Below are 12727 nucleotides of genomic sequence, written 5' to 3' on the forward strand. Positions count from 1 at the left end.
GTAGAAGTCAAGGACAAAGAGTACACCAGTAGGATGGACATGTGCAAATGTTCCCTAAGCTTTTGCAGCGAGATTTATTTAGATGGGCCTTTTCATATCTGCAAATACTCCTTTGCTCAAGAGCTAAGCAGTAGATCCGGACAGCTTCTGCGGGGTGTGTGTGTGTGTGTGTGTGTGTGTGTGTGTGTTGGCAATAATGTAGTCATGAGATAATACAAATAATCAGTGAGGGAATAATTAATGATGTGGCAGGGAATATTTTTTGATAAATGCTTGGGGAATGAGGTGACAGGCGTGAAATTAGAAAATTCCTTCAGCGATCTAAAATATAAATAGCTTTCAGAACTGAAAAGAGTTTCACAGCTGAAGATTTTATTGTGTTGAGAGGAAAAACTTTTCTCTCTCCCCCACTCCCTCCTCCTTTGCAAGTTGTTTGTCCATTCACAAAACAAACACTCTGAAGCCCAGGGCGGCTCATGGGAATAAATTTCAGGTCGAATTAGTACAGTTTCCTTGCTGTCAGGATGCTGGAATTAATGGTGTTTTGATGACACGAATTTTGAAGGGCAAACAAAGAAGCTGAAGGGAGAGAGACATGACTCCTTAGAAGCTTGGTCCTCCTCTCCCCCAGCCTCTCTTGTCTTCCCTGTCATCCGTCTGCCAATCTCCCTGTCCATGGTTAGTTAAAGGCGCTTTTTATCCTCTTTTCTTTCCCACAGAGTTTGCCAGATCCGGCCCGGTGCCTGGGTTCCAGGAGGACACGCTGCAGTTGGCCTTCATCGACTTGAGACAAGTAAGTCTTTGTGTTTTTGTTTTTTGTTTTTCTTTTAAGATGTGTGACTGAAGACCATCAGGTCTTAAGGAAAAGGGGAGGGGGGGGGATTGGCGTTGGCGATTCACACTGGAGACCTAAGGGTTTTTCCCTGTGTTTGAGGCCACCTCTTTTATTTAGCTATCTGGGATCCTTAGCTATGGTGGAGTTAAAGGTTTTGTGGGTAGAAGGAAAGGCAGGAGGTGGACGGAGGGACCCAGAGACTAGAGGGACTCAAGTGACCCTCAAGTGATGTGACCCATTGTGCTCTAGTTGGCTTCTGCAGACACAGCAAAAAGATAACTCGGCAAACCAATGCTGAGCAGGTGCACCGATGCAGAGACTGCCTGCCCGGAGGACACTTTTGTCTGCAGAGAGAATGAGGGCGGCAGCATTTAAAGAAAAATGAAATATTTTACGTTGTGGATTGTTGGTTTGGCTTGTTGACTCTTTTCTGTTGCCTTCCTTATGTCTTCCCAGCCCCTCCTTTGTAGAATGTGGTCAGCCATGAGTGACTAAGTGGTGTTTTTAGAAGGTGATTAGATTAGCAAAGGCCCCGACCTGGTGGTGCTAACCTGGCGGGCAACCCTGTTAAAGTAACGTGGGTGAAAGCCGGTACTCAGCCATACCCGAGTTTCCCAAGCCCGGCGGATAGAAAGAGTCATTCTGGAGGGCTGTGGCTTGCAGATTGAAATGGGTAGGTTGGTAGGCCTTGGTGGTTTGGGTGGAGAGGAACAGGATGGGCGGGGGCCGAAAGAGGGAGAGAGTTAACTGGGCTCTGTCATCTCTTCACTCTGAAGATGGATGGGGTTGGATAGAAAGTGTGAATGAAGTAAGAATCAATGACTGATGCTTCTCTCCTATTAAAACAATCTTTTTTTTTTTTTGTCTGTTTTAAAAAGGGGGCTGGCTTTGTTTCTCCTGCCATAATGATGCAGTGCCTCTTGTTTTCAGAGCTGACATAGTTTGCATTCTGAAAACTTTTAGATGCCCAGAGTATTTCTTAAAGCTATAGGACCCCTTTTATTGGTAGGCTCCTTACCACTGTGACTCGATTCATGCCGGAACAGCTTTTAACCCATAATGGATAGCCAGAGCTACCCCTGCATCCTTGTGGATGGGTGGTGTAATCTGTCATCTGACGACAATTCTGGAAAGCCCTGTTAAGCAGAAAACAGAAAATTGTCTCTCTATAGACCCGCCAAAGTTTGAGGATTCAGGCCGCGTCTCAGAAACGTGTGTCAACTTAATATTTGGGGGCCGAGTTGGGGGTTCTCCTACACATAAAGGCTTTCCCAGCATGGTCACAAATGGAGCCGAGTATCTCTCTCCACACTGAAGAGCTTCCACCTGTGGATTCAGCCACTTAACAGAGACAGGTTTTAAGCCCTTGGCAGATGTGAGGCTGAAAGATTGGGATTTTTGCTTTAGGGTTTGGGGAGTGTTGTCTGTTGCACTTTTCTCCCCTGTTTCTTCTCAGAAACTTCTGAGCCAATTGGCTTTTCTTGGAAAGCAGACGCTGAATTTCATTGGAGAGACATACCCAAGGAAAAATTTTTCCTTTCTCACTATTCATGAGAGGGAAGCGTGGTCGCTCTCTCTAGTTTGTGGTTTTGGTCCCTATGGAAAGTGACTAGCGTTTGCAGAAAATGTTAACTAAGGGAGTGCGTTAGACAGCACAGCCAAAATAGGATGTATCTGAGCCGGGGAAGAATGCTCAGATTCTTGTGAGCTCTCAGCGAGCGCTGTTATTTACCCTTAAGTTCCTGTTTGCCATTGCATTTCTGTTCTCAGAGTTCCTTTTATGAAATTTTAGCAGGAGAAACCAGAACTTCAAAATTTTACTCCTAAGAAGAGTATGACTCTTCTTATTGAATCTATCACCTGATTCCTAGGTACGGCCGTCTCTGTTAAAACAGCTTCAACTTTTCTAACCTAGGTCATCTGGAAGAACTTCCCAGGTCTCAGGCTGAGGCTCAGGAGCAGCGGGCCCCAATAGGTTGAATCATTGTGAAGAAAATGATCCCTCCACAGCCCAGGCTGCAAATATTAATCTCTAGTCATTCCCATAGCTTATTTTACACAAACGTCCTTTTAGAGGGAGACCTCTTCTGAACTGTGGAGATGCTCAGACCATAAGGAGAGTGTGTCTTGGAGTGTGTCTCCAAAAGAGATAGGTTGACTTTGAGTGAAGCACGATTAAGTGTCTTTGAGTATATTGGAATCCTGTAATAGGGTTATGGAATTTTGGGGTTGGGGGCCAATTTCGAAAATCATGCAGTATAACCTTTGGCTTGATACCTGAAACCCTGTACAGCACCCCAGACTATGCTCGCGTATCCCCCTTGAAGAGAACTCACCTCCCCAAAGCAGCATAGGCCGCCTTAGGACAATCTGATTATTAGGAAGCTATTTCTTAAGTTGGCTGAAATCTATCTCACTTAACTCTGACCCTCTGATTCTTTATGTTTTTATTCATGCATCCCAGTTTGGGGGACAGGCTTCCTCTCCTGATTCACTGAGCGTCCTCTGTTAGTAACTGGGCCTTTGTGTAGCATGCTTACCCAAGCCTCATGCAGTCCTTATACAGCTGATTTAGTTTTTCTTTCGTATTACTGACAACATAGATTTGTATCATTCCAGCTGGGCCCAACCTCTTTAGGTCCTGATTCAGTGTTCCAGCTTATTAACTGATTCATCTCCATTTCTTTATTAGTCTGTGCTAACAATATTAAACAGGCAGGGCAGGAGTTAGAAGAAGAAGTGGAAGTTAGGGCAGGTTACAGCGTATAGGCCCATGGAGGACCACACAGTCACAAGACAGCAAGGATGTTCTTTCGCTGTCATCATCTGTATCTGCCTCACTGGCTTATATGAGCTTCTTCCATCTGAGCGTACTCTCCTGTTCTCTTGCTTGAGACTGTCTCAGACACCGTCAAGTGAACAGTAACTGTTAAAATAATCAAAACATGGAATATTTGATGAGATCATCTCTAGGAGAGATCATCTCATAATAGCAGAGTGTCATTTAAAAGCTACAGAAATTCAATTAGGAAGCAAATCAGATATGGACGGCAAAACTATTCATCCTTTCCCACCTGTCCCGTCTAGTCTCAGTTTCCTAATTCATAGGGTAAAGAGTAAAATGACACTTTGAATACACAAGCTTTCATGATATTTCACACGTGCCAAGTGCCTCGTAGTTAACGCACATGAATGTCCTCCTCTCGTTTGTCAGACTTCCGGGCGTAGAAAACCTGCTGTTAATCATAATGTGAATTAGACAGTACAAATCAAATTCTCCTTTGCTGCTTTAAGCTTTCTAAACTTCCAAGTTCATAAAAGTGGGTTTGCAGTACGACTTCACATTCATATTTCAAATATATGTGCAGATTTCTATCAAAATCCAGACTTGGGTCAGTGTGAAATCTTGACAAGGACGCCTTAAAGGGCTCACTTAATAACGATTTTGAAGTGGTGTGTGCACCACAAGTCCTAGTAATTGCCAGCCCATAATGCTTCATAATTGGAATTGCAATACAAGGCCAATACTAGATTCTCAGTAGTGATCTGATTCTTTAACGACGCTATGGTTGGAGTTTTTCTTTTGTAGATAAGCAGTAAGTGCATATAGTGCTGATGAACAATAGAATTTGAACTTCAGTTGATTTTCATTTCAACTTCTTTTATCACACTGAGTGCCTCCTGTGAACAAAAGCACAACCCAGGTATGGTGGGAATCCACAAATGAATATAATACAGTCTCTGTCCCCCAGGAGCAAAGAGGTGACCAGCGAATACTTAATTTTAATATAAGTCACACTGTCATAAGTATTACATTGGAAGGATGGAGCATTTTGTATGTTTCAATTATTTCGGTATCTTTTGCTGCATAGCAGAGTGCCCCAAAATGTGTTGTCTTAATAGAAGGAGCATTTATTTAACTCGAGATTCTACAGATTGGCAATCAGGATAGCTTCAGTGGGCTCACTCTTCATATACTGAGGTCAGATTGGCTAGAGGCTAGACTGGCTAGGGGCTGCCTGGTCTAGGATGCCTTAGCTAGGCGGACTCTTCTCTGCTCCCTGTGATCTCTCATCAACCAGCTGCCTAACCCAGGCTGGATCACTTGACATATTGGCAGGTTCCAAGAGAATAAGGGGAAATTTCTTGAGTTGAGGTCTACCCTTGGAACTGGCAAGCCCTCATTCCCACCACATTCTGTTGGCCAGAGCTGGTTACAGGATCAGCCCAGAGTCAAAGACGTGGGAAAATCGACTTCAGCTTATCCTCTGGTTGGGATAGAAGACCTTTATATGAACAATGTATCTATAAATGCAGAAAGAGGCCTTAGAGTGGAGAGATCTTTGTGAGCCTAAGTAGTTATAAAATATTTAAAATCATTTAAATATATAAAATTATATATTTCATATACATCAAATATATAAAATCATTTGAAAAGTAGAAAGTTAAACTCAAAGAAATGCAGGCATTGGTGAGGGAGGAAAGTGTTTTAAGCATAGAAAATAGCCAGTTTTAAGTTTGTTTAAAAACAGATGGGATCTGTTTAACTAGGATCTCAACTATCTTTCCTTCTTTTGAGAATTAGACTAATCTTGGAGCACCTGGGTGGCTCAGTGGGTTAAGCCTCTGCCTTCAGCTCAGGTCATGATCTCAGGATCCTGGGATCGAGCCCCACATTGGGCTCTCTGCTCAGCAGGGAGACTGCTTCTCCCTCTCTCTCTGCCTGCCTCTCTGCCTACTTGTGATCTCTCTGTCAAATAAATAAATAAAATCTTAAAAGAATTAGACTAATCTCTTTAAACCCCCCATTTCTCAACTTCTCTTCTTCTTTACTTTCCTCATAGACCTCTTTTTTTTTCTTTTTCTTTCTTTCTTTTTTTTTTTTTTCTTAATGTCCTATACTTCTCATCAAACCCTGCTTATTGTGGGCTACCCTGGAACATTTCACTTTTCTGTAACTCACATTCATCGTGAGGGCATCTTAACTTCCCCAGATTAATTAATTATTTACATTACTCATTTAATCTCTGGCTGTTCACCTTACATATTTGGCCAACAGGAAAAGTTGAATGGGTTCTTTTCTTCAGTAACATTTTCTGTTCCTTGGCCCCGACTCTTATTTACTTCCGATATCCTAAGTGTTTATAGAGCTGAATGAACTAGGTTGTGACATTGCATCAGATCTCCTGAATAGAGCTTGTTGGCAACGACTCTTAAACAGCAAACCATCCCAAGATATCTACGGCTTTTTTTAGATGGAGCTGGTGACATTCCCCCTAGGCCAGTTATTCCCCAATTTCTAAACCTTCAGTCTAAAGTAAACACGGTGCATTTCCATTGCAGGCACTTAACTTGCCTTAAAAACAACTATAGGACCTGAGAGAAATAATCGTATATTTCTTTGGAGATGTTGAACGAATTCCGATGTTGGTCCTGTTAGGGGTATATGGGCGAAATCAGTCCTCTCGGCTACTGTTGGGTGTGCAGACCTGAGAAGAGCTCAAGAGCCCAACCATGTACAGCTGCCTCTTCCACTCCCCATCCTAACTTGATCCTAGCCAAAGAAATTTTGATTTTGGAATTAAATTGCGTACTCTTTTCTTTTGCCCTGCCCAACAAGTCTAATGAGCAACATTCTCATGAAGAGGGGCTGGACTTTTGACCTCATATAAGTCAAGGCTGGATCTGCACACACACAGGATGGGGCCCAGGTAAATGAGGTCTTCAGCCACTGGGATGCTGCTGCAGCCGCTGCAAATAAGGTCTCTTTCCTTACCTTGCCTGGGGTGTTATAACTAGGCCATCCAGGCACATTCATAGAAGGAATTGCCAATAATATGTAACATGTCCTGGGATTTACTGAACACCTTTGGTTGATTGGAAGAGAGTCTATTCTAAAGCTGCCGAAACTTTGTCTTACCTCATACCAAGCTCTTACCTAGAGAGGAAGAGAGCTCGGAAACTCTGTCTCTAGGTTTTGTTTATTTTTTTAAACACAGAATCCATTTTTTTTTTTTTTCCAGACCTGGCTGTCGTGAAATAATATCCAAGCAGAGTACAAGTCTTTGGTATTTGGTATAAAAAATCACGTAGGAAAAACCCAGACATTTTAATGGGCTAAATGACATCACAGCATGTTGGGAAGGCCATTTTCTATTCATTATCCTCTCACTATGGAAATCGCTTTAGCAATTTGGAAGTCTGATTTCTTAAAGTCTCATGGAATTGTTTCAGAGAAGGAGCAAATATTAGTAGCGGATGCCAACCACAATGAGACCATGATCTTTATAAGAGGTAGATTCCTCATTGATTTTTCACAACGGAGAGTAGTTGGGGTCTTTGGAAGGACAGTGGAAGGTCTGATGAATACCCCCTGTGTATTTTCTCGGGGCTTTGCTTTTTCCTCAGAGACAAAGCATAGCCACTGAGCAGGAGTGTGGGTGGCAAACATTTGATTCTTTGCACATTTGTGCTTGCTAAAGAGGTAGCTTCTGAGCCTCTTTGAGGAACCTCTCTTTTAGAGTTTGTGTGTCTGGAACTGCTGACTCATGAATGGCAGGCACTATGGGCCCTGTCAGGATCCTTAAGCACACAATGGCAGTTATGTGGAGACAAGGAGTGGGCGAAAGACCTTTAGTTAGGGGTAGTTGTGGATAATCTTTTGGATAGCAGGAAACAAAACACCAGATTTGGGATATATTTCCCCATGAATTGGGTTTGGCCTTTGATTCATGGCTCCCCCACCACCCACCTCCCCCTTCCCCCCGGTTAACATTATCCATTGTTGCTGTCAACCCATATTGGCACAGTCTTGGGTTAAGTGGGAAGTGTAATCTAAAGCTTGGTCAACAGAGTTGTCTAGTACTTCCTGCTTTAACCCAGAGGCAGAGCTCTGCCACTTGGGAGTTCCAGCAGAACATCGAACAGCCCTTCCAGCAGATGCTAGAAGGACTTTTTCTCGAAGTATGTGTCTAGTCTGCAACAACCTTCTACCCCTTTGCTCCAATAGAATGACTGTCACTTTTAAAATGGGTTGGTGCCAACATCACACTGGATAGCCTCATAGCAAAGTCATCCACTCAGAGGCTAGCGATTCATTCCATTTTGGCTCTTGTGGGACGAGCTAGTAAGCATAAGTGCAGGAAAAGCCATCTGGCAGTTACTCCCTTTGCTTGTGGACAGCATTGGTGATCTTCTAATGCTGTATCATAAGAGAGACCAAGGTCAGCCATGAGGCATGCTACCTGGGCTCTTGCAAAGCTCTGTACTGCTCTCTGTGTTTACCAGCAAACCGAGCCTCAGAAACTCAGGTTTCTCCCATACCTCAGCATGCAGCATGAATCTGCATACCCACAGATCTGGAATTGGTAAATTTCTGAGATAGTCACATCTTCAGGAGAAAGGACGAGTCATTACATGAATTTCTCTGGGGGTAACAGTATCAAAGGCTGTTGCAGTAGTGCTGGTGGAATTTAAAGCCTGATAGGTTCTGAACACAAATCTTATCTCTGAAACTGCAATGCCTTTAGTGTGCTACTAGTGAATACTTATAGGTCATGGAAAGGCCAAAAGAGCCAGGCCTTGGATCTAACTACTAACCACTGCATCCTCTCAGCAACCGCTGGAGGGCAGCAGAGAGTGACAACAAAGGGCTAGATTGAGGGAATTGGGGCATATTTCAATTTGCCAAGAAAGAAGCCCCTTAGCTTAAGAGAATTCACTACCTGGGAGCCACAGTTGCGAGCATGGGCTCCTGGGGAACAAGGACCAAAAGAACATCTAGAATCCTGATGTGAAGATTAAAACCCTCCTTCTAGGCAAGTTCTTAGAAATGCGTAAAGAAATGAGATAGGACTGATTGGAAAAGGGGAGCCAGACAGCTTCTGTAAAGGTAGGGAACCAATAAGACAGTCAAAAGTGTTAAGTATCAAGGGAGAAGCAAAAATGGAACAGGAACCAAAGGAAAGAAAGAACTTTGGCGGGAGACAAACTAGACTGAGCGAGTTGCAGAGGCAAAGGTACAGTCAGGAAGGGTTGGATCCCCTGAGACAGCTAGCTGTGTGCAGGAAGGAGCCATTTGTAGGGCGCATATCATCAGACATAGAGCTGCAGAAGGACCAATTTCAGGCATGACCACACGCTCAGATCTATGAGCTTCTCATCTCTTAAAAGTAGCTCCTTCTTGATTAATCTAGAGCATTTCCTTCTTAGTCTTTCTTGATTTCAAGAGCAAAATAACTCATTGAGATTGTGGCCAAAGAGAAAAATAGTATAACATTCTAAGATATTAATAAGGGATTCTTAACATGAAATGAAGTTGAACGTGGGCATGAAGCTCTTCTGGATAGTTGTTGATGTGAAAGGACAGTTCACTTTCCTAGATAAGTTTCTGATGTTCCCTTTTCACTTTTTATTCTGTAACATTTTCTAATATTATCCCATGGAAAAGAAAAACTGGCTCTGGCAAACAAGTTACACAGGCAAGATCCTAGTAAATCCAGAGACTTAGGAGCTGTTCCCAGTAGGTTAGCAGAAAGCTGGGTAGAGTCTCTGTCTCTGTCTCTCTCTCTCTCTTTTGTTTTTTCCAAGTTCTTCTTCACCCTTTCTTTTTATTTCTTTTCAGTATTCCAAGATTCATTGTTTATGCACCACACCCAGTGCTCCACGCAGTATGTGCCCTCCATAATACCCACCACCAGGTTCACCCAACACCCTCCCCGCCCCTCCAAAACCCTCAGTTTGTTTCTCAGAGTCCATAGTGTCTCATGGTTTGTCTCCCTCTCCGATTTTCCTCAACTCACTTCTTCTCTCCATCTCCCAGTGTCCTCCGTGTTATTCCTTATGCTCCACAAGTAAGTGAAACCATGTGATACTTGACTCTCTCTGCTTGACTTATTTCACTCAGCATAATCTCCTCCAGTCCCGTCCATGTTGATATAAAAGTTGGGTATTCATCTTTTCAGATGGAGGCATAATACTCCATTGTATATATGGACCATATCTTCTTTATCCATTTGTCTGTTGAAGGTCATCTTGGCTCTTTCCATAGTTTGGTAATTGTGGCCATTGCTGCTATAAACACTGGGGTACAAATGGCCCTTCTTTTCACTACATCTATATCTTTGGGGTAAATACCCAGTAGTGCAATTGCAGGGTCATAGGGAAGCCCTATTTTTAATTTCTTAAGGAATCTCCACCGTGTTTTACAAAGTGGCTGCACCAACTTGCATTCCCACCAACAGTGTAAGAGGGTTACCCTTTCTCCACATCCTCTCCAACACTTATTTACTGTCTTGTTGATTTTGGCCATTCTAACTGGAGTAAGGTGGTATCTCAATGTGGTTTTGATATGAACCTCCCTGATGGCTAATGATGATGAACATTTTTTCATGTGTCTGTTACCATTTGTATGTCTACTTTGGAGAAGTGTCTGTTCATGTCTTCTGCCCATTTTTTTGACATGATTGTCTGTTTTGTGTGTGTTGACATTGAGGAGTTCTTTATAGATCTTGGATATCATCCCTGTGTCTGTAGTGTCATTTGTGAATATCTTCTCCCATTCTCCAATTCCGTGGGTTGTATTATTGGCTGTTTCCTATGCTGTGCAGAAGCTTTTGATCTTGATAAAGTTCCAAAAGTTCATTTTCACTCTTGCTTTTTTTTGCCTTTGGAGACATGTCTTGAAAGAAGTTGCTGCATTGAAGAGGTTACTACCTATGTTCTCCTCTAGGATTTTGATAGATTCCTGCCTCACGTTGAGGTCTTTTATCCATTTCAAGTTTATCTTTGTGTATGGTGTAAGAGAATGGTTTAGTTTCATTAGCTGTCCGATCTTCCCAACACCATTTATTGAAGAGACCGTCTTTTTTCCATTGTATATTTTTTCCTGCTTTGTCGAAGATTATTTAACCATAGAGTTGTGGGTCCATATCTGGGCTCTCTATACTGTTCCACTGGTCTATGTGTCTGTTTTTGTGCCAGTACCATGCTGTCTTCGTGATCACAGCTTTGTAGTAAAGCTTGATATCAGGCAACGTGGTGCCCCCAGTTTTGTTTTTCTTTTTCAACATTTCCTTAGCCATGTGGGGTCTCTTCTGTTCCATACAAATTTTAGAATTGTTTGTTCCAGCTCTTTGAAAAATTCTGGTAGAATTTTGGTCGGGATGGCATTGAAAGTATAGATGGCTCTAGGCAGTATAGACATTTTAACCATGTTTATTCTTCTGATCCATGAGCATGAGATACTAAGGGAGGTTCTATAAAAGAAGAACCCAAGAGTGACATAGAAATTTAGAGACAATCTATAGCAACAGGGACTTCACAGACAACGTGATACCAATAAAAACGTATCTTTCAATAATCACTCTCAATGGGAATGGCCTAAACGCTTCCATAAAATGGCACAGGGTTGCAGATTGGATAAAATGACAGGACCCTTCCATACGCTGTCTACAAGAGACCCATTTGGAACCTAAAGATACACCTAGCCTGATGGAGAAAGTAAAGGGATGGAGAAGCATCTTTCATGCCAGTGGGCCTCAAAAGAAAGCTAGGGTAGCAATTCTCATATGAGATAAATTAGATTTAGATAAATCTAATTTAGATAATATAGTCAGAGATAAAACTAAATACTGTAGTCAGAGATAAAGAAGGACACTACATCATTCTTAAAGGGTCTGTCCACCAAGAAGATCTAACAATTGTAAATATTATGCCCCCAACTACATAACACAACTGTTAATCAAGATAAAAAATCATATTGTTGTGAATCTGTTAATAGTAGGGGATCTTAACATGCCACTCTCAATAATAGACAGATCATCTAAGCAGAAAATCAATAAAGAAATAAGAGCATTGAATGACATATTGGACCAAATGGACCTCATAGATATATACAGAACATTCCACCCTGAAACAACAGAATACTCATTCTTCTCAAGCGCACATGGAACCTTCTTCAGAATAGGCCACATACTGGTCACAAATCAGGACTCAGCTGATACCAAAAGACTGAGATTATTCCCTGCATATTCTCAGACCACAATGCTTTGAAACTGGAACTCAACCACAAGAAAAATTTTGGAAGGAATTCAAACACTTGGAAGCTAAAGACCTCCCTGCTTAAGAATGTTTAGATCAGGGATGCCTGGGTGGCTCAGTTGGTTGGGCAGCTGCCTTCGGCTCAGGTCATGATCCCGGTGTCCTGGGATTGAGTCCCACATCGGGCTCCTTGCTCAGCAGGGAGCCTGCTTCTCCCTCTGCCTCTGCCTGCCATTCTGTCTGTCTGTGCTTGCTCTCTCTCCCTCTCTTTCTAAAAAGAAAAAAAAAGAATGTTTAGATCAACCAGGAAATCAAAGAAGAACTTAAACAATTCACGGAAACCAATGGGAATGAAGGCACATCGGTCCAAAACCTATGGGATACAGCAAAGGCGGTCCGAAGGGGGAAATACATAGCCGTCCAAGCCTCACTCAAAAAAACTTTACACCTTAAAGAACTGGAAAATCAATAACAAATTTAGCCAACCCCATACACAAGAAGGAAAATAATCAAGATTAGAGCAGAGATCAATGAGATAGAAACTAGAGATACAGTAGAACACATCAATGAAACTAGAAGCTAGATTTTTTAAAGCATCAGTAAGATTGATAAACCACTGGCCAAACTAATCCAAAAGAAAAAAGAGAGGACCCAAATTAATAAAATTATGAATGAAAAGGGAGAGATCACAACTAATACCAGGGAAATAGAAACAATCATCAAAAATATTATCAACAGTTATATGCCAATGAGCATATAACTTAAGCAACCTAGATGAAATGGATGCATTCCTGGAAACCTAGAAATTTCCAAAACTGAATCAGGAAGAAATTGACAACTTGAATAGACCAA

At 42.2% G+C, this 12727-nt stretch overlaps 1 protein-coding gene across 4 annotated transcripts in view; it reads left to right on the plus strand.

The window, feature by feature from the left end:
• Positions 1–12727, plus strand: part of EXOC6B (exocyst complex component 6B) — a 616111-nt gene that overhangs the window by 459779 nt on the left and 143605 nt on the right. For all 4 annotated transcript variants that reach the window (XR_009405326.1, XM_059405853.1, XM_059405856.1 and 1 more), the window contains one exon: positions 720–793. Coding sequence is in view for 3 of the 4 variants with exons in the window: in XM_059405853.1 (XP_059261836.1) it covers positions 720–793 (74 nt within the window). In the remaining variant the exon portion in view is untranslated. The remainder of the gene's footprint in view (positions 1–719; positions 794–12727) is intronic.

Source organism: Mustela nigripes, chromosome 7 (genome assembly GCF_022355385.1).
Source record: "Mustela nigripes isolate SB6536 chromosome 7, MUSNIG.SB6536, whole genome shotgun sequence".
NCBI classification, from domain to species: Eukaryota; Metazoa; Chordata; class Mammalia; order Carnivora; family Mustelidae; genus Mustela; species Mustela nigripes.